Raw genomic sequence first — 21,235 nt, 5'->3', positions numbered from 1 at the left:
TTTCTAAACAAATCACTTTTTACAAAGAATGAACAAATCCTCTGCCTGAAGTTTAAGCATGTCCTCCAGAAAATACAGAAATTCATACAAGGTGTCTTGGAAGTAGATTGAAAAGCTTATTTCAATTTTTAGAGAAAGAGGGGGGAACCTAAACAACTTTCTGATGCTTGATAATATTCTCCTCTCATCTCTCATTTCCTCACATTATTTTGTCTCCAGGCTCTGGGAGCCTGTGGGAAGCTGTCATGAGATTTTTATCTTCGTGATTAAAGTGTTAGACTTTATTGAGTTCTTTACATCAGCAGCAAAATCTGCAATGCAGGATTTTACATAACACCTCATTTTCTTCTTGCACCATTACTGTTATTAACCTGGTGTCAATAAACAGAAAATACAGCTTTGCTTACGATGTACTCTTTATTTTTGCTGCAGTAGCAAGAAGAAGAAAAAAGGAAAAGAAACCAGAGAAAACAGAAAATAATTTTTTATCCATTATTTCTCTTTGATGTATGCCATTCTGTCTCCCTGTTCCCTGACAGTAGTTCTCAGAGAATATCAACAATGGAGGTCATCTTTGCTCAGAGAAGTTTTTCTTCCCACATCCATTTATTCATTCAGTAAGAGTCTGCTCTGCACCTACTATGTACCTGACACTGTCCTAGTTGTTAGGCATATAAAGATTAATATAATGCAATTTTGAGTCTTGCAAAGTGTTTGGCTTAACAGGAAAAAGAGACAAAGCAATAATATTGGTACAGATATAATAAAAATGAAGATTTGACAATGTCAGTGAAAAAGCATGAGTAGCCACACCCATATGGCTTCAGAAGTCTTACAGAGGGCCAGGTGCTTGTGCTAGGCTTTCTTGGAGGATGCCAGGTAGGACAAGGCACTCCTGGCTGAGCATAGCATCAGTAAGGCTTTGCAAGGCACGGAAGAGCACACCATAGCCTGGAGGTTCTCAGCTTAGTGTGTTAAAAGCACAGTGTGCCCATCAGCAGACAGTAGTAAATGGGGTGAGAGGTAAGAGGCATGGTCATCAAAGCTCTGATATTCATAAGCAAGAAATGCCTTCCATGTAACCTCTTAGTTCCCCTAAGACCAGGCCAAAAGAATCAATGCCAAAAGATACAACGGTAAGAGCTTGTACTTTGGATGAATAGATGGCCCTTAACTCTGCCACTTAGGAACAGTGTCACCTTGAGCATTGCACACATCTGTAAAACAGGTCTGGTGGGAAGGACCCAGTGGTTGTGAACAAGTTCTGTGGGTTGTCAATGATACTTAATGTGTCAAAGGAAAGAGGGTAGGGGATAACTCTCCAGAGAATTCAAAAACCAGAGAAGCACAACCTCGTTCTATCTGATTTAGCTAAGGAATTGTATACAGATGTGCAAGAAGGAGCCTGCAGGATTTTGCGGTTTCCCTTCACACCAAAAGAGGTCTACTTTGTTTCTCCTACCTCTTTGTCTGGTCCTCACTCAACTCTGACCTCTGCTTTCTCACCCCTTGCTGCTTTCTAGCTGTGGGAAGCAGTCCATATAAATCAAGTCTAGTCAGAGGGAGTGAATGCTGGTAGCCAACATTCCATTTGCATTCTAGGAGGGGACTCAGATACGTGGGGATGCATATTTAGGTGTTAAAAAAATAAGTCTTGTTCTGATTCCATATCCTAACAAAAACATCCAATGCTCATGTTTCACTCTATTAAAACATAAACTCTATTTTTATGTGAAACACATGATTATATGGCAAAAATGTTCTTTTGATTCAAATAGTCATATTTAGGAAAAATCAACTTGTTTTAGATCCAAACAGCATAACCTAAGACCATAGAACATATGAAAGCATTTTAACCCACCTGGGGACAATGACAATTTTACTTTGAATGTGTCCTCCAAAATTCAGGCTTCTGGGAGATGAGACCTAATGGGAAGTGTTGTATCAGTGGTAGCAAACCTATAGCAAATATGTTATTTGTTTTTCTTTTAAGACAAAAATGTTAATGTATGAGATTTTTTAAAAACTAAAACCTCAGTTTTCGGGTTATTTGCAAAGTGCAGTGAACAAATGGGTTTTGGGTTGCAGTATGAGCACTTGTCTCTAAAAGGCTCGCCATCACTGGTGGAGGTCATGAGGGTTCTGCCCTTCGATGGATCAATTAAACTAGCAGAAGGTTTCTTTTCCTACTTTTCTACTAAGTAACACAGAATCTGTTCCTTCATGGCCCTTCTATTTCATGTCATGTGGGGGTGTGACATGACCCTCACCAGGTGTGGATGCCTTGGTTTGGTACCCAGATTCTAGATCTGGGAGAAATAAATTTCTGTTCTTTTTAAGTTATCTAGCCTCAGACATTCTTCTGTTAGAGCAACCCCAAACAAGATAAATACCTAGGATGCAAATATCCAACTCAAACTTTTAAAATGATGACTTCCCAGTCTCTGTGACTGGCCTACCACTCACTTCACCATCCAAACAGGGAGCTGAGATCCAGTTTACAATCAGGTCCTGGGTGGAGGACTCCCAACTGTCTTTACATCCTCCCTGGCTCTGCTTTAATTCAGAACCTTGTCCTGCCTCCCTCCTTCTCTCCTTCCTTACCTTCCTTGCTTTTTGTATTTCAATACCAGGAGATTGAAGCCAGGGGGTTCACACTGAGCTAGATCCTCAGACTTTTTTCCTTTTTTTTTTTTTTTTTTTCTTAATTTTGAGAAAAGTTTTCATTAAATCACTACATTTCCAATACTGGGTTTAAACTTGTGATCTTCCTGCCTCATCCTCCCAGAACAATGGGATTATAGGCATGTATCACCACATCTGACATCATTTCTTAATTAATTTTGATTTGGATTATAACAAAAATGTGCTACCTACATTCTACATGCCTTTGAGTCTTATAATGTCCAATTGTTCCTTGTTACAGCCTCTAGGGCCATCCCTATAAAATCTAAATGGAATCACATTGTAATTCCACTCTTTGCTGGCTCTGTTTGTAGGAAAGGTCCTATTTCTTTAGTGACTTCCAAGGCTTTCCATGAATGGGTGGGTCTACAGAAGCCTGGCCCATCCCTTTTCTCACCACCTCTTAGGTCCTTCATTCATGCCACATTCCATGGGGTTGCCTTAACAGGCTGGGTGGTTTTGATCATGGGGCTTCAGCTCATAAGCCCCCTCTGCCTAGACTTCCTCTCCACCAGATGCTCTTGTTCTTATAACACTCCCGGTGAACACCTGAGCATCTGACAGGATGTTGCTCACAGTGGCTTCCTCAGCATGCAGAAGACTGATGGTTCCGTCAGCCACATTTCTGCCCATTCACAGACATCTCTCACAGCCCCTCAAAGGCTTAAATACACTTGTTTCCTTACCTGTCTGTCTTCCCTCACTTTACTCTAAGAAGAATCAGAGGGCTGGGAAAGAGAAGGAGCAAGGTGAGCTGGGTAGTGTAACTTCCTTCTCCCTTTCCCCTCTCCTCTTGCTGCCTTTGCTGAACAAAGCAGGTAGGAGTCATCTTACTTTTCTCCAAGTTGAAATATATAATTTTAGCATCCCCGGACATTTCCTTGAAAGGAGATAGCATGTACTCTGCAGGGTGGGAGACTGCATTTGCACTGTCTTGCTGTAGGTTCATGCATAGAACCAACCCAAGAAAAGGGCTCTGCACTGGTGTTTTGAAGGTGATAAGGTGAAGAACACTGCTATGCCCAACTAGAGGTCCAAAGACAGACAGGGGGAAAGTGCAAAGTGAGCAAATGAAATATTTGAAGGCTATGAGGCTTTCACAATGTATGTGATAGTAAAAGGAACCTGAGACGTTAACGAAGCTATTCTCTAAACAGGAAGATGGAAGCCAAAAGAGGGGAAAGACATTTCTAGGCTCACAGAGCAGGTTAGTAAGAGAGCCAGGAATGGTTTCCTGGGAATAAAGGTGATAACATTTAGAAAGCACTTCTGCTCAGTGGTTAGATATACGTCCTTTCTTCTCTGGATGAGTGGACAGCCTCTTGCAGCAGGTTTCTCCACTTAGGTCACAGCTATTTATTGAGTTCCTAATATGTGCCTGGGGTGTCCTAGTTTCACTAGCCACTGACTTATGATAAAGCATCATTAACTTTTAATTATCAATTAAAAATGTCTTTTAGCTCTCACGGGCTAACATGTTGTATCTCAGTCCTATTTTTAGTTGAGAACTCCTTGATTATTTCATGCTATATTCCTGCTCAGATTTGAGCTTCCCAAGAAAAGCTGTGACTTTTCCACCCGTACCTATGCCTTCTGAGGGTACAGGAACAGGCATGCAAGGTGACCTTAAGGGCAAAGATCAAGTAGAAGCTTTGAGGGTAGTGAAATGTAAGTTAGAATCCCACCCTAACCTCTAACTGGCAATGAGACATTGCCAAGTCAGTCTCTGGGCTTCTTCTGAGTACATGATCCTCCTTATGTCAGTAAATTGTGAATCAGATAAGCTAATGAGTGTAAGAATGGCTTATAAATAACCAGTCTATGTAAATATGATGTTTCTTGTTAATAGATTTTCTATTAAATGAGAAGTATGCACTTATCTGAGCTGGCTCCCCAAGCTCCTCTCTGCTCTCCGCTGCTATAAATCTTGCACCTCTCCTTCAAGTCCCCTGTGGCACATACAGTTACTTGCGAAGTCTCCATCTTCCCCACCAGGTTTTGAGCTCCAGGAGGTCCACATCCCCAAGACCAAAGCACTGTACCTGCACATAACATCACTGTGTAATTGAACAGAAACTGCCAGGCATTTTGTCAGTTACCTCATTTAACTTCATAATATTTCTGTGTGCTTGAGAATATTAATTTTAATTTCCAGGTGAGAATACTGAGGCTCAGAGAAGGAAAATGACTTCTACAGGTTGTAAAGTTCACCCACAGCTAAATTGACATGAAGCCAAGTAGAACAGAAGCCTAAACTACTCTACTCTCACGAGACTGCCTGTATAATCATTGCTATGGTCATTATTGGGATCACCAGTCACTGACATAAAGAGCAAGAGGCAGAGGTCACAGAGTTCTTCCTTGACCGAGGGTCCAGAATTATAAATCAATGGCTGATGTAACTAGGGAACCCTCCTGTGCTGAGCTTTCCATCTTTCCTGTTTATTTTAGGCATAGAGGTAGAGGAGGGAGACCAAAGCAAGGGCCTAGACCTAGAAGAAGATGCAGAAATGCCCTGTTCCCATGCAGATTTGACTTTTCCAAGAAGAGACAGATGTGAGAAATGTATTGCAGATAGAAAAAACATGATTTTAGTTTTTGTGTGGCTGCTAGGATTGCATTTTCACCTCACCTAAGCATTACTCTCACAAGTTTTCCTTGGCCTAAAGTTGATTATGCTGAACCCAAAGGGGCTGCATGTGCAGGAACCGTCCCTTCCTGAGTAGCCTGAAATAAAGAGCTGAGTCCTAGGTCACAAAGACTTGGAATTGAATCTAAGAGGCACCGCTTGAGAGCTCCTTGCCTTGATTTCCTCATGTGATAACAGTGTTTATCTCGTAAGATGTCATAACAGTCACAGGATTATACCTGAAGGTACTCTATGTCATCAGCTCCAATTGTGTCATAGTTAAGTGCATGGATTGCAGTGCCAGACTGGAGTCCCTTGCAAGTTATTTAACCTTTCTAATCCAGAAATTCCTTATTTGTAAGTGATGTTTCTGTCTGATAAGTTTGTGGGAAGATTCATGAATGCTTGGCACATAGAGTTATAGCATTATTAGCCCGTCCACAGCGAATCCAGGCGCTGAGACCTCCCGTTGCCACATGCTTCATTGCTCCTTGCTCTGTGTCCAGTGTACATTAACTTATTAACTTAGTCACTCTAAATTGCAGAATCCTATTTTATACCCTATGGCTGCAGAAGTGAACCACACACTGTGCTAGTTCTGTAGGAGTTTACACGCCACATCTTCCTTCTTAAAACTTACTTTTCTTGTTGGTGGTGGTGGTTTTTATGAAAACTGCACTTTCCTCTTCTTTCTGTTCCCCTATCAATTTCACCATCTCTTATTCTTCCTCTCTCCAAATTCGCAATTTTAGAGAGCTCTGGATTCAGTCCAGGGATGTCTTTTTGGCCCAGACTCACTCTCCCAGTGCTAGTAAAGAACACCAGTATGCTAATGATGCCCGCCTCTTAAAGATATACCTGCATAATTGTCTACTTGACACTTTCAGTGCAGTCACTTCATCAAATGGTCATTTCAAACTGTGGAAATCCATATCAGAATTCTCAGTTTCCTTACCATTAACCACCCCCGTGGGGATCTACCACAGTTAGACAAGCCACATCCTGTACAGTCCACAACTAGCTACCAGTTTCTCAAGTCACAGACTTTTGTTTCATCTTTGATGCTTGCTAGATGCAACACATGTGGAGGCCTATGGAGGTGACCAAAATTTTTACCAAGTCTATCTTCATCTCTGCTGCCACTACTCTATGAAATGGCTTTCAGCTCTACTGAGGAGAAACTCCAAACTCTAAACCCCAAACTCCGAACTCCAGGCTTGACCTGTAAGGCCCTGCCTAATTCAGACCCTGCAAACCTCTGGAGCTAATTTCCAGGTATATCAAAATCCAGCCATGGGCCTTCCTTCTGGCCTTAGAAAATGTGGCAATTATTCTTGCTTCAGGGTATTTATTTGCCCACAACTCTTTTGCCAGTGCTTTTTGGATCACATTAATTTTGTTTTGTTTCATTTTAGTAGCTAGAACTACAGATGTGCACATTACTCCCAGCATGCCAAATTTTTTTGAATGGCTGAATCTAACAATCTTTTTTTTTTTTTTATTTAAGAGGAAAAAGAGAAAAACACAAAACAAAACAAAGCAGTGTAAGGTTACACATAATACAGAACTACAAAAAAAAAAAAAAACATAACAGTAAGAAATCACCTGTTAATAGATTACATATTATCATCTTGGAAATAGTTGCTCAAATCACAGTATCAAAGAATACAAAGTAGACATTCAAACATAGACACTGCAAACAGCTGTGTCTTTTGAGGCTTTGCTCAGAAGTCTTCCATGTGATGATACTACCTGAGGTAGAATCTGCCCTTGACTACCCTCCTCTGGCTCTTCTTCATACCTTCCTGGTATGAAGCTCCTTACCTTGTCCGGTGGCTGTCTATTGGCTGTCATCCCAACATGGATATCAGCTACATAAAGATGGGAACTTTAGTTCTCTTGTTCACCTTGTGGGCCCTATTAATATAGCAGCAAGAAACTCCCACCTTCTAGATGTCCAGTACGATTCTTGTTCTCTAAAATCAAACAATGAATTTTAGGAACAAGGGAGGTTAAGAGCAGAATATATTTATTACGGAAACAAAGCTTCTGTCTGAGAGACAGAATGGCTGCCAAGTAGGTTGCCAAGGACCCTGCCTTTTCCAGGGATTTTCATAGAGCAAAACCATGAGGTGAGGTAGATCCAAGGTGGGGGAAAAATGGGAAACTACAAGGTGGGCATGAAGTGCAACAAAACTATGGTCAACCAGTAAGACTGAAAGCATAACTGTTCAGGTAATATTGATTAAATCAGGATCAAATAGGGATGCGAGTCACCTAGCAAATGGGCATGAAATATACCTGGGGCTCTGCTTGTAGAGGGATGGGTCTAACGGTATCTGGCTTCCTGAAGGTGATCTGATACCTATTTAGAATATCAACCTGATGTTTACCTTTAGGAAATAAATGGGTGCATTTGTTTGATCTTTTGCCCTGAGACCTGGCCCACAGCAGAGGGTGTCTGTCTCCCTGACAAGGTATCTGGTCTTCTGCACTGGCTCCTTTGAGGACTTAACCCTATCTGACTGCCCTCTATTTAATTTAGCTCCCTATAATATTGATAACACTTGGCACACTTATTTGCCTAATGAAAATGTATATTTTAACAAAATTCAATCTAAAATTCTGTGGGAGTTCAAAAAAAGGAGCTGTCATTCTGGAAACATTAAGGAGGTCTTCTCTGTCAAGGGACTATTTGGTTTGGGCAGTGAAGGTTGAACCAGTTGCTATCAGGGTGGAGAAAGGAGGATAGAGAATTAGCACTTCCACTTAAAGGCAGAGCAAACACAAAAGCACAGAGCAGAAGAGTGTGAGAGTGACAAGAGTGAGCCTGAGAAGCAACAAGAACTCTGTAAGGCAGGCGTGTGAGATGGAGAGAAGCCGGAGAGGAAATGGCCAAGGCCTACCCTCTGGTTCCCTGGGCAAGACACCTGGACTTGCCTCCCTCCCTTCCCTCCATCCCTCCCTCCCTCCCTCCCTCCCTTCCTTCCTTCCTTCCTTCCTTGCCCAGCTCTGCCGGGGTTTCTTATGTAGTCACCCCTCTCTTCCCCCTTGATTTAGCACATTCTTTTTTTGCCAGGAATTTCTGTCCAGGCACATTCAGAACACACCCAAGGAAGGAAGACGTAACTGTGGTAGTCCAGAGACCTTCATCATGCATAATAAAAAACCTTTCAGTTACTTTTGTTTATTTGATTTTCTTTATTGTTATAAAAGAATGATTTTGTTTTGTTTCCTCTAACTTCCAGAAATAGCTTTTACATCTTTAAAAAACAGACGGGGAGATGTTTTATTTGATAGCAAAGATTGGCAAAGATTTGGGATTTGTCTGTTCAGATTCCATGGGAGAAACTTTTTCCTGTGAGGGAGTTGTGTAGAAGTTCTTGGCACTTCCAGCAGGTTCACTGCAGTGTCCTGAGAGGCCAAGTCCAGCGGTCCCCAGACTGCTCCATCCCACAGCCCAGGGCTGAGGAATCTGCCTGACTGTGGCCAGGACATTGCCTGCCTAGGCTGCAGACTCCTGAGAACACAGTGCAGACAGGGAGTGGAGCCTCATAGTCAGGAGCCAGCATGTCAGTCCCAACTCGCCACTTTTGCTGTGTAAAGCTGAGCTAGTCACTGAGCTCTCTGTTCCATCCCTCCTCTGCAAAGCAGTAACAAAGCTCACACTTCTGAACTCACTGCTGTCCTATTGCAAGTTCAGTTTTTTCAGGTCTCCAGATCTGATAACATCCCCTGTGTTTCCTGAATTGAGTCTCCCTGGATGGCCTTTGCTTCACTAGATTAATAGTGATAAAGTCTGGAGTACCGCCCCAGTGTGAAGGCTTCAGTGCCATGTCACAGCCACCTAGCTCAGGTTTTGCCTTGAGAGAAATGAAACAAAGCAGGAAGCAGCTCAGAATGTAGAAAGAAAACCCATTTCCTCCCTGGTGTCTAGGAGGAAGCAACTCCACACTAAATTATGTTACAAATATGCCCCAAGGTAGTTTTAATTTTATTGGCTCTGATTTTAATTTACTCTTTAGGCCCCTGATTGCAGGATGAGCTGTTGGCTGCTGGCAAGGGGACAGCCCTTCATCACTTGGTTTTAATTAAGGCTCTTAAGTTTGGAAGGAAAGAACAGAGAAGGCCCCCTCCCTTCTATTCTTATTCCCAAGTTATAATTAAAGGCCTTGAATTTCCAACATCTCTGGGATCTTGAATGGTCACAGAAAAGTACTTCATTCCATTGCTACAAAGAGTTTTAAATGCATTTGTCCATTCATTAATTCACTCCTCCTTTCATGGTTAATTTATCACTCATTACTTCATGAAATCATTCACAACAACTTTCCAAGCTTTGCTACAGTCCCGTGAAGTTTTAAAAATCAGCAGTGTATGATCTCTGCCCTCAAAGAACTCACCTCCTAATTGGGCAAGGAAATAAAAACAGAATTACAATACCATGTAGAGGAGGCTGATCATCCAGACTGAGAGATAAGAATAATGCTTTTTGAATTGAGATTTTTGTACTAAACAAGGTGAATAATAGTAGCTGCTTAAACAAAGCATCATCAAATCTCAGTAGCTTAATACTCTGAAGATTCATTTCTCTCTCACATCGGTCGGAGACAGGTCTGGGACACCCTTGGCTATTTTCCTCTAATTCAGTGATGGCAGCAGGCTTTTAGAGTTTTCAGTGATAACAAACAGCCACTGAGGCATGCATCCCATAGGTTTTCCAGCGCTGCTCTAAGTGCTTCCTGAGGATCATGTGTCTTCCTTCAGGTGATGCTATAATTATTACATATAATTTTCACTCAAATGAGAAAGAGAGAATGTGGTTCACTGTGTATGAATCTTATAGCAAAGACCTAACACAGCAGTTGTCACTACTGTTTATGTCCCATTTGTTATGGTTTATATCTAGATGTCCCCCTAAGCTCATACGCTCCTAAGTCGGGATTTGGGCAGGTGATTGGATCATGGGGCGTGACAATCATCAGTGGATTAGCCCACTGCTAAGTTTGTGGCTGATTTGCTATTAGAAAGTGAGATCTGGTTGAACCTGGCAGGTCAATGGGCCTGGCCTGGAAGGGTTTATCTCTTCCCCAGTCCTCCCTTCACTCTCTCCTTGCTTCCTGTCTGCCATGTCAGGAGCAACCCTCCCCTGCCATGCTCTTCTGTCATGTCTCCCTGCTTTGGAACTAATCCTTTATGAATTGAAACCTCTACAAACTGTTAGCAAAAATAAACTTTTTCTGCTTGAAGCTATAGGTATTGGGTATCGTGTCCTTGTGGACATCATTTTATCCCAACCAAATGGCAAAGAGATTGGGAAATGGGACTGGCAAACATCTATCAAATTTCTTTTTTAAATTTTAGGTCCAAATAAGAGTTAACCAGATAAAGAACCTAAGAAAGTATTTTTCCAGACAGACAAGATGGTGTTTGTGAATGTGGAGACAAAAATCATGAAGCATGTAGTCAAGATGCTCTATGTAGCTCAACATGGCTAGACTGTAGAAAACCAAACTATAGAATACCAGAGCTGGGTCTAGAACAGAGAACAGATCTTACAAGAGCTTCTAAAATGTATAAAAGAACTTGAACTCTATCCTGTGAGTAACAGGCAGCTATAAACCAGTTTTAACTAGGTAAGCAACATAGTTAATTTGCATGTAAAAAGATTACTTTGAAATTCCAAGGAGATCAGTTAAGAAGCTACCATAACAGTAGTCTAAGCAAGAGATTATGAGGCCTTGAATCAGACCTGGCCCTGTCCTGATGAGTTCATAGGCACTCACACTTATCAGTCAACGTATACTGTAACAAATACTGATATCAAGCCCCAAGCCAGAAGTTAAGTAGAGAACAAGAGATTTATAAAGTTGAAGTCTTCCCTATCTCATCCATTTACATTTTTTATAGTTGAGAAAACTGAAACAAGAAGAGTTGTTATTGGTAGGTAAGTGGTCACAAATGATACTAACATTAGAATAAGGGCAAGAAATTCTATTTCTGCTTTTCATATTTCATCCAAACCAGTTCAACCCATGTCCATAAAATCTACTTAGGGACAAAACATAATTATTATGTATCCATATGTCTTTTTAATTCCTAGAAAAGTATATGTATATGTATAATAAAAAAGAAAAAGAATTTACACTTCAAAATCAAGCCCCATTTTATTAAGTTTCATAAACATGTTTTACCCTATTTCCAGTCTCTAAAACCTCAAGGGGGAAAAGAAATCTTATAAGTCAACTAACCCTTCACATTGTTTGGAGTTAGTAGCATGTGCAGTTAGATATGAAAAAGAAGTTAGCAGCTGAAAAAGTAATAAAATTAATGAGCAAGTGATGGAATCATAGGGGAAATACCACGCCTTTGCTCATTCCGCTTCTCAAGCATCTTCCCTTCTTCCCTGGTACTCCTCAAGCTCCAAGTGACCTTGCATTGATTTCTGCTAATGAAGAACCTGAAAGACTCTTTTACCTTATATCCTTATTGCTAGCTCTCCTGTTTCACTCACATCTTTGTTTTTCTAGAACTTCTATTATTTTCTGATTCTTTAGTCTATTTTGGGTTCTCAATGCCATTAATATACTTCCTGATATCTTATATATGCATTAATTGATTTATTTTCTTTTTCTCACCATAAAAGGTCAACTGAGATGAAGAATATTTTATTATATGCATTGCTGTTCCTAGTGTCCGAGTATTCTCTGGCTTAGAACATTATCTTACACATAGTAACTATTCAGCATTTCCTGAGTAAATAAGCAAATGAAATACAAGAAAATCAAATTTGAAATTATAAGCAATAATAACAGAGTTAGTGAAATGTATGAATACTAACTCCATTTGTTGAAAACAAAAGCCTTTCCATTTACAGAGAAACACCAGTGAGAAGACTGTAATGGAAGAAAACATCACATTTATAACAGCAACTGAAAATATAAACTTCCTTGATATAAAAAAGAAGTTTATATGAAGAAACCTTTAAAATTTTCCTGTTATACTCAAAAGAAAACTTAAAGGAACAGGAAGTCAAAACGTTCTTTGATGGGAAAGCTCAAAGTCATGATGGAATTCTTCTTAGGTTATTTTGAATTCAATATGATATTATAAATATTTATAGGATGAAGAAAACTAAATAAGATAATCATAAAGATCATATAGAAGAAAAACCATGAAAGTTCAGAAGAAACAGCATAATGAGGTCATGCCAGTTCTCCAATTTTTATAAAAAGTTATAAAGAGAAAATAATTAGAACTGCATGAAATGACATATGAACAGACAAATGACTAGAACAAAACAGGAAGTCCAAAACTAAACCCAAACAGAAAAATGTATATAATAAAAATGACTTTTCAAGTCAATAGAAGAAAGATACACAATTCAATAAATGATATTGGGACAATAAAATTTATGCTTTACCTCAGACCCTTATATTTGTGTAAACAAAAATACAAAGTATTTAAAAGAAACAAGAAAAAATTAAAGAATTCAACCCAGAAACCTCAAAAGAAAATATTGATAAATGAGACTATAATGGCTTAGATCTAAATTGCCCATCAAGAGTCTCATGTGTGCACAAGCACCTGTCTTGCAAGCAGGCGGTCGTGAGTTTGATCACCGGTACCGATAAAAAAGAAAAAAAAATAAGAAAGAAAGAAAAAAAAAAGAGTCTCATGTGTTCAAATGCTGAGATTTTGGAAGGTGATTGGATCATGGGGCCATCGTACGTATTAGTGGATTAACTCATTCTTGAGTCCAAAGCTGAATGTGCTATTAGGAAGTGGGGCTTGGCTGGAAGAGACGGGTCACTGGGATTCTGACCTGGATGGGTGCATCTCCTGCCTCGCTCTTCCCCACTTTCTCTGCATCCTGGGCCACCACGACATGAGCAGCTTTCCTCTGAGCAGGCTCTTTCGCCACATTGTGTCTGGCTTGGAGCCACCTGACCAGGGTCTGTAACTGTGAATCAAAATAAACCTGTCCTCTTTTTAGTTAGGGGTATTGGTTATTGTGTATAGGCAACTAGACCATGACTAAGAGACCGATCATTTAAAACTTTCTGCATGGGAAAATGTACTAGTAGAAGTCAACTAAAAGAACAAGTGACAAACATTTTTATACTACACATAAAGACTAATTTCTCTGAATAACTAATAACTAATATAAGTTAGTAGTAAATAAAGGCCGACAGCCTAATTCTTACCTTGGACAAAGGAAATGAACAGACAGCTTATAGAAAAAAATCGAGTCATTTTAAACACATGAAAAGACACTAAGCCATCAAATAAAGAAAATTATACTCAAAGAAAATCAGATTGAAATTTAACCTTAAATATCATTTTTCAGTCACCAAATTGATAATTATCAGAAGCTTTGATTCCATTCATGTTACCAAGTAATTGAAAAGGAGACACTGGAATACAGGTAGTAGTGTACTTCTAAGGTCAGTCTGTCAATGTTTATCACAACTGAACTGTACATGAGATCTAGTAATTTCATCCCCAGGACTTACATGAGTATAGTGATGTACATACAAAGTCCATCACTAAAATACTGTAACAAGAAAAGTCAGAAATACCTTAACTATCTGTCAACAGGGAACTAGTAGTTTATGTCTTCTCTGGTAGCTGGGATAAAGTACTCAACACTTGCAATTTTAAAAAGTTTATTTAGGCTCATAGTTCTTGTGTTTCAGCCCAAGTTTGGTAGGCTTAAATAGAAATGGCATGGTAAAAGACCTGGGTAGAGAAAAAATGCTCACACCATGGTGGTGGCCAGGAAGCAGAGAAAACATGTGAGCAGCTGGGAAGGGAGATACGGTGTGTCCTTCCAGGTTACAATTCTGGTGGCCTGCTTTTAACCAGGGGCCACCTCCTAACAGCAGGGCAGCTGTAGCACTCGATAATCCAGCCACCTTCTCGAAGTCCCATCTAGGAAGGTGTAAAGTTTTTATGAGATATCTAGTATTTAACAGGAATTAGTATATAACATAGTATACAACATTTAGTATAGTATATCTAGCATATAACAGTATTTAAAAAGAATGAAGTACCTGTTTACTGAGAATGTCCTCCAAGTTGTATTCAGAAAAACAACAAAACAAAACAAAACAAAAACAAAACGCTGAGTGTGTGTTTAGAGTGCTGGGAGTGGTAGCAATAAGTACTAGTACATACATATACACAAACTGTACACTAACAGATAATGCCAACCTGATAACACTGGTTACCCTTGGACCACAAAAGTGGGTGACTGGAGGGTACAGTGGAAGGAGGTTTTTAGTTTTTCTGGGTTTTTTTTTCTACTATGAATTGTTCCATATCTTTCTGCTTTTGAAACATACAAATCAATCAATTATAGTTCACCTGGTTATTGAAAGCAAACTCACATTTGCTCACAGGTGTGGGGCACAGTGGATGCCACGTCCAAATGGCCATCGGAAGAACCTGGTCATTTTTGCTCCTTCAGTAGTTTCCTGGGTAGCCTTAAGCAAGCACATCCCCACTCAGCGCTGATCTGAGCAGGGTCAGAGAAACTGATTTCCAAGGCGCTGTCTCACTCCTGACATTCAGACATATAAATTGCTGTTTTCCTCACACATCTTCCAAGTCATCTCTCTACCTCCTCCTTTCCTGGGTGGCTCATCAAAAGCTCAGAGGAAAAGACAGACAATTGAAGAAAATAAAATTGCAAAGATGACTTTTATAGGGCTCCAGTTGAATCATTGTGTATTCCACCTCCAAAGCTGAAAATGATGAGTTTAATATCACACAGAGCAGTGCATCTTGTTTCTCTCAAAAGACTGCTTACACTACCCAGAGAACTGGGAGCTCGGCAAGACATAATTTTTTACTTCAACTCTGAGGCAAATGAAATGACAGTCATCAAGCTCACATTCTAGAAGCAACATGGTTTTCATTTGAGTTTAACTTCGTTTGGAAGTGTCCCACAGAGGGAAAATCCTTCTAAATGTGGGCTTGTCGTCTTCCCAGGACTGTGTACTAGAAAGGAGATGGGTAGATGGCTAGGTTTGTCCTAGCTCTTGCTATTGTTGGCCACTGAAGAGGACAAGTTGATTGTTTCGAAGGTCAGCAAGCCTGGGCGTCAGTTCCAGTTATTCCACAAGTGTAAGGAGATTCCTTCCACATGCGGTTCCTCTGTTATTCTCAGAAAGAATTAATAGACATATAATAGACTGGCATGTAGAAAGGGAAAGTTTGTATGAGAGATATTGAAGATCAAATCCCTAAAAGCCCTCCAATTTCTGCCAGTGCAGTGCAGTATCTGGAGTAATGCCTTTGGGGTCATTTGTTCAGTCATCCTGAATCCAGTTACTGAACATCCTTTGCCTAAAGCACTGAGCTCTTTATAGCTGATTCTCTTACCCTCAGGGAAAGTTAACAAATAATACCTTGTCAAACTGGGAAGTGACTTCAATATGTGTAAGTAGAGAGCAGAAAAATTAGTCACCATCATTTATAGATGACAAAGTCTCCCATGAATAAGCCATATATATATATTATTGGGGAATAGGTGTGGCATTGTGAGACAAGATTAAATAAAAGAAGTAAAATTGCCTAAAATAAAACTCCCAGAACAGTGCCTGGAAGGCATTAGAAATACAGGAAATGATATTAAGCATTATTACTGTTTTTGGTTCACATAACTCTCTGAATTTGGAATAAAAATACCGTTTTTCAGATAAGAAATTTGAGGCTCAATTGGGATCATGATTTATACCAGGTCCCCCAGCTAGAAATGGCAAATTATGGCCCAATTGTGCAGAGGCCCAAAACAAATATGCTACCTGAAAGGTATTTCTCATTAATCAGAGAAATAAATTTCACTAATGTCTAATCATGGATACATTAACTGTTCTGAGTAAGTAAAAGCATGAATCAACCTGACAGAAACCTCCTACCTTCCACAGATCTCTAAAAAGTGATACGGAAGATGCTCCGGCTTCCAGAGCCTGAGGGCAATGATCTTCGTTCTCTCAACCCCTCCAATCAGATTACAAATAGCTGTTAAATCTGCTGTGTGTGTGTGTGTGTGTGTGTGTAGGGCCAGGGATTTAGCTCAACAGCATAAGCACCTGCCTGGCAAGTGCAAAGTCCTGAGTTTGATCCCCAGTACCAAAATGAAAAGGTGCGTGTGTGTGAGGGGGTAATGTATGTACAGTGTCTGGTCCCTTTAAGGTGCGTTCTATGGCCCCAGACTTCTCATTGATTAACATTTCCCTCAACAGCAAACAAGCCTGGAGTTCTACATCGATATCCATGCCCACTCCACTATGATGAATGGCTTCATGTACGGCAATATCTTTGAGGATGAGGAACGGTTCCAGAGGCAGGCCATTTTTCCCAAGCTCCTTTGCCAGAATGCTGAAGACTTCTCCTATGTAAGTCACAAGTTCTCTCAGAGCAGCCCCAAACCCCCAGCCTGACACTGTGCTTCTTCCTTTCTTCTGGTTCAGTTCTGTTAGGTTTGACCTTCACAAGACACCTCCTCTGGGCCAGGTCTTGGGTGGGTTATAAAGATAGAGATAAGCCAGCTATGGCTATAACCCAAGTAGCTGGCTACCAGTCAGGGAGGGAGGCTCTGAATGGGTAATTTTGATCTGTCTGAGGGGCTGCAGTCTGTTTAATGGGTCTGATTCCAGCATTAACAAGGAAATGAAACTCACAAAGCACTACTTATGGGTCAGACCCCAACCCAATGTCTGTTTCCACACAGCTCAGTTCTTTTGGTATGAGTGCAGGATATCTGCTCAAGGGATCCTTTCTTAGCATCAATTTCTTTGTCAGTAAATTATGGGTGATAACTTTCCACCCTGCATGCATTTTAAACTTCCAATCTGAAAATATGCAGCTGTAGATATGAAAATGCCTTGTAGGAACTGGAGAACTGAACGAACTTCAGAGAATGTTATCACTACTGCCTGCTCCCCAGTGAGGAGGGCTGGAGAGTCTGTGAGGTGGGAGCTAGAAAAAATGTTAACTCAAATATTAGAAAAGAACTGATGGAAATCATAAGAAAGAGGATCAGTTTGTGATATGGGGACATTTTCCTTTGTTTTGACACTAAATCTCTGGGCCTTGTTATTTCCATGTGGCCAGTGTGGGAGAGGCCCACAGAGGTCAGAGCAATTTTTGAAGTTGATGAGCTGAAAACTCACCTGCCCATTGCTTCAGGCTGGACATTAGGAGAGATGATGAATTTCTCATTGCAGTAAACTATACTTGGAATCCCAGAATCTTTGAACGTCAGGCCAGGGAAATTGTTTGTCCCAGTCCTCTCTTTATATTCAAAAGACATTTATGAGCTAGAAAAATTGAGAGTCTAGTGCAAGGTCACCCCGCATATGGGTACAATGAAAGTGTTTGGCTGCCTGTTTGCAGTATGGGATTAAAGCACCAGGCTTATTTCTGTAGGAACCTCTATAGCAATGGTGGTGAACACTTTAGAGATTTTAATGACAAACAGCCAGCTGCAGCATGTGTGCTATAGATTTGCCACCACTACTGTATGGGATGGCCAGCCCTCTCTGTCTGAAACTACTGAAATTTTAGAGCAGACTTGAAATGTGGGTCATAGATCTCAGAGATTCTCACAGAGGTGAGGCTTCCAGGACCTTCAGAAGACCCACTGCCTGGGAGCTTTATTTCTGAACTTGCTTGATACTGTTCCAGCCTTTCAGGCTCCCCAGGAGCCTAAGAGTAGACTCGAGATCATCTATCTGTGGGCATCATTATCTCTGATCCTCAGTGCCCAACTCTCATGGTTTGGTTTTTTTTTTTGCTTCTCATATTTCCTTCTAAACATGATATGTGTCCTCTCACTAGAATCAGAGTCTTCATTTACTTAGATTTCTGGGGATTTGCACAGACTGCCATTCTAACCACCAGTGAATGAATACTCTCAGCTCTAAGAAGGAAGTGTTATTATCCCCTGCACTTTACTGATGAGGAAACAAACCATGGCAATTAGACAACTTGCCTGCTGGCACACCATCAAGAGGTGGCAGAGCATGTATCTGAACAGAGGAGTGGAGATGGCCCTGTTTACTCTTCCCCTCACTCTGATGAGTGCTGTCAGAACCCCTACAGTCTCTACTATTTTGTGATGTTGGACACAATCTCAGCTGTCTATAATGCAGTGAGGAGGATGGGGGTGTCTGGAAACTCTCAGCCCTGGGTTCAAATCTGTTGTATCACTTACTTGCCTCGCCTGTGTGAGCACAGAGAGATGCAAAATGTCAGCACTTACTTCACAGAGTCCTTTTGTAGCCCGAAAAGGGATGCACAATACTACAAAGCTGGAAGCCCTGCCCACAGCTTGGTTCTGATTAACATGACAGAGTTGCATTTTGTGCCTCTCTGCTCTTCCCTGCTCCACCTGTCCTCGTTCAGATTGTCACAGTTAGCTGCTGGGTAGCAGTAACTGTGTCCCAAGAACTCTGTTGAGTGCTTTTAATTCTGCTGTTTATACAGTCACCATTATGATCCTAGGATTGACAGCCCATTTTTCAGGTGAGAAAGCTGAGATCAGAAGTGTTATAAGATCCTGAGTTTGATTTCTCATACAAAAAATAAAAAAATCCAGTAGCCAGTGGTGGCCAGCCACAAATTTCTTTTCTTACCTTTCACAGTCTAGCACGTCCTTCAACAGAGATGCAGTGAAAGCAGGAACTGGGCGTCGCTTCCTTGGTGGACTCCTGGACCACACTTCCTACTGTTATACCCTAGAGGTCTCCTTCTACAGCTACATCACAGGGGGCACCACAGCGGCCGTGCCCTACACTGAAGAAGCCTGTATCCTTGGAGGTTCTCAGCAGCCCTGGACCAGGAGTACCAAAGCCTGGCAGCACTTACTAGGTAGGTCAGGAATCAGCTACCCAGTTAGAAAAGGTCCAAATTCTACAGTAAAGATGGAGATAGCTTCTGCTAGTGGCATCTTTGTTTTGTCCTGTTTGCTCCTGACCTTCATATGACCTTCATATATATGGACATTCCAACAGTGCTGCTGCCAAACTCCAAGACACCCCAAGTTCCCTGCAACTCATGGCCCTCATATCATTTCTGTTGCTTTTGTCTTTTTCTCCCTTTCTCTCTCAATCTCTCTCTCTCTCTCTCTCTCTCTCTCTCTCTCTCTCTCTCTCTCAAAAGTGAGCCTTCAGCTATTCAAGGTACGTAAGCACCCAACCTGCGTGCCACCCAGGGTTACCGAGAGGAGCCTGGTAACCTTGGCACCCTTCTAACCCAGGCGGTGCGGTGCTGTTTCCTTTCATCTCTATCTTCTTGTGCTCTGCTCTCTCCCTTCTCTTCTTGCCGCCATTTCCCTTTTCCTTCTGTCCTCTCCCCTCTTTACTTCTCCTCCCCTCACTTTTCCCTCACTACTTATCCGTCTCTCCCCTGTCCTTACTGTCTCCTTTCTTCCTCTTCTCCCTGTCCTTCCTTCCTTTTCTTTCTCCCCGTTCTGTCCTTCCTTACCTTTCTGCCTTTCCCTTCCCCTTCTCTACACATCCATCCTTCTTTGTATTTCCTTTCACAAATTGTTTTTCCTCTTAATTTTCTCATAAAATTTCTGTGAAAACCCCTAAGCTTGCCATGAAAAATTAGAGGTTACCTTTTAGATTGCTTGATTGTTAAAGGGATTATTTAGCAATTCTAGCTCCTGACTGTTGATTTTAATTTCAAAGTCACTATATCAAAACTGTGACAGATTGTGATAGATTCTGCTTTCATTTATCCCATTATTTTTAGATTGATCCATTTCTCCTTTTACAAACCTTATTTTTCTCAGAGAAACAAATTGTATCTTTGGGAGGAAAAAGAAAGAGGATATTTGAATGGCCTCTGTATGACATTGTCCTTGGATATTATGGGGGACTGGATTCAGAGTGGGAAAGCTGATTATATATGCAAATTCTCCCTCCCTAGGAGGATAAATGCTCCTTTGACTTTTTCTTCAACCCTTAGTGTGTGTTTATGGAGTTTATACTACACTGTGCAGAAAAACATCTTTTCTGCTAGCATCATGACCCAGTCAGCTGCAGGGTGGTGCGGTCCTAGTTTCTTTTCTGGGAACATGGGAGGCCAGGTGATGCCTAGGAGGGCCCAGCATGGTTTGGCCAGAGGTTGGAGCAGAGTCACAGACCTTGTAGAACACCGGACAAATCATCTTAGGAGCAAAGTTCCCTCCCCCAATCGCTGAGACTGAGAGAGTCCTTTTGGAGTCTGCTTTATACCCATTTATTTAAGCAAGGCCAAGAGAACAGGGTCTGCTCTGAGGCAGAAGTCCCATGATTTCCAAAATCCTGGCCATCTTTAGGTGTCGTTTCATTCCCAGCCTAGGCACATGTGATGCTATGTGGCCTATGACTTGTAAGGACCCTCTAAATTCTTAATACTTACATAAGTCACATCGCACAGAATACCTGCCTTTTCCTCCTACAACACTGTGATGAAAGAGACAGAGAAATCTACCTAGAAAAAGGAATTTGAGCTTGTGCACCAAAGAGGATCCAACAACCTAATCCACAGTGAGACATGAGTCCCTCCCGAGGAAGCCCACACTGTGTTGCACTGGTTTGTGACATCCAGTTTATGGATTTGCCTACTCTTTCTTGGCACTTCGAATGTGCTTTTGTGATGGAAGTACATGTATTTTTAGTAGACCGTCCTTTCCTCAGGTCAGACACAGGGCTTTGGGCCCTCAATATCCAGTTGTCATTCCTCCAGAGTAAAACATCGGATTGATGCTCCGGGAGTCATACAAGGCACCTAGGGTAGAAGAGTGAGCAAAGAAGACATGTGCTAGACTCACAGGGCTTCCATTCAACTTAAGAAAAATGGGGAACGAGACAACTAAAGGATGTGTGACAAGTTCTGTGGCATAGAAATTTTGAAAGGCTG

General features: G+C 41.1%; 1 protein-coding gene across 5 annotated transcripts in view; it reads left to right on the top strand.

Annotated features, from left to right (window-relative positions):
* Agbl4 (AGBL carboxypeptidase 4) overlaps nucleotides 1–21,235 on the top strand; it is a 1,435,759-nt gene that overhangs the window by 1,368,083 nt on the left and 46,441 nt on the right. For 4 of the 5 annotated variants that reach the window (XM_063236476.1, XM_063236475.1, XM_063236474.1 and 1 more), the window contains 2 exons: nucleotides 16,567–16,719; nucleotides 18,970–19,132. In XM_063236476.1, the coding sequence (XP_063092546.1) occupies nucleotides 16,567–16,719; nucleotides 18,970–19,132 (316 nt within the window). Of the gene's footprint in view, nucleotides 1–16,566; nucleotides 16,720–18,969; nucleotides 19,196–21,235 lie in introns of all 5 variants that reach the window. The other variant, XM_063236477.1, reaches the window with a different exon arrangement.

Source organism: Cavia porcellus, unplaced genomic scaffold, assembly GCF_034190915.1.
Source record: "Cavia porcellus strain 051 isolate PalLab524CR breed Dunkin Hartley unplaced genomic scaffold, mCavPor4.1 scaffold_25, whole genome shotgun sequence".
NCBI classification, from domain to species: domain Eukaryota; kingdom Metazoa; phylum Chordata; class Mammalia; order Rodentia; family Caviidae; genus Cavia; species Cavia porcellus.
The sequence above is the reverse complement of the archived record's forward strand: the minus strand, read 5'-3'. Positions and strand labels throughout refer to the sequence as shown.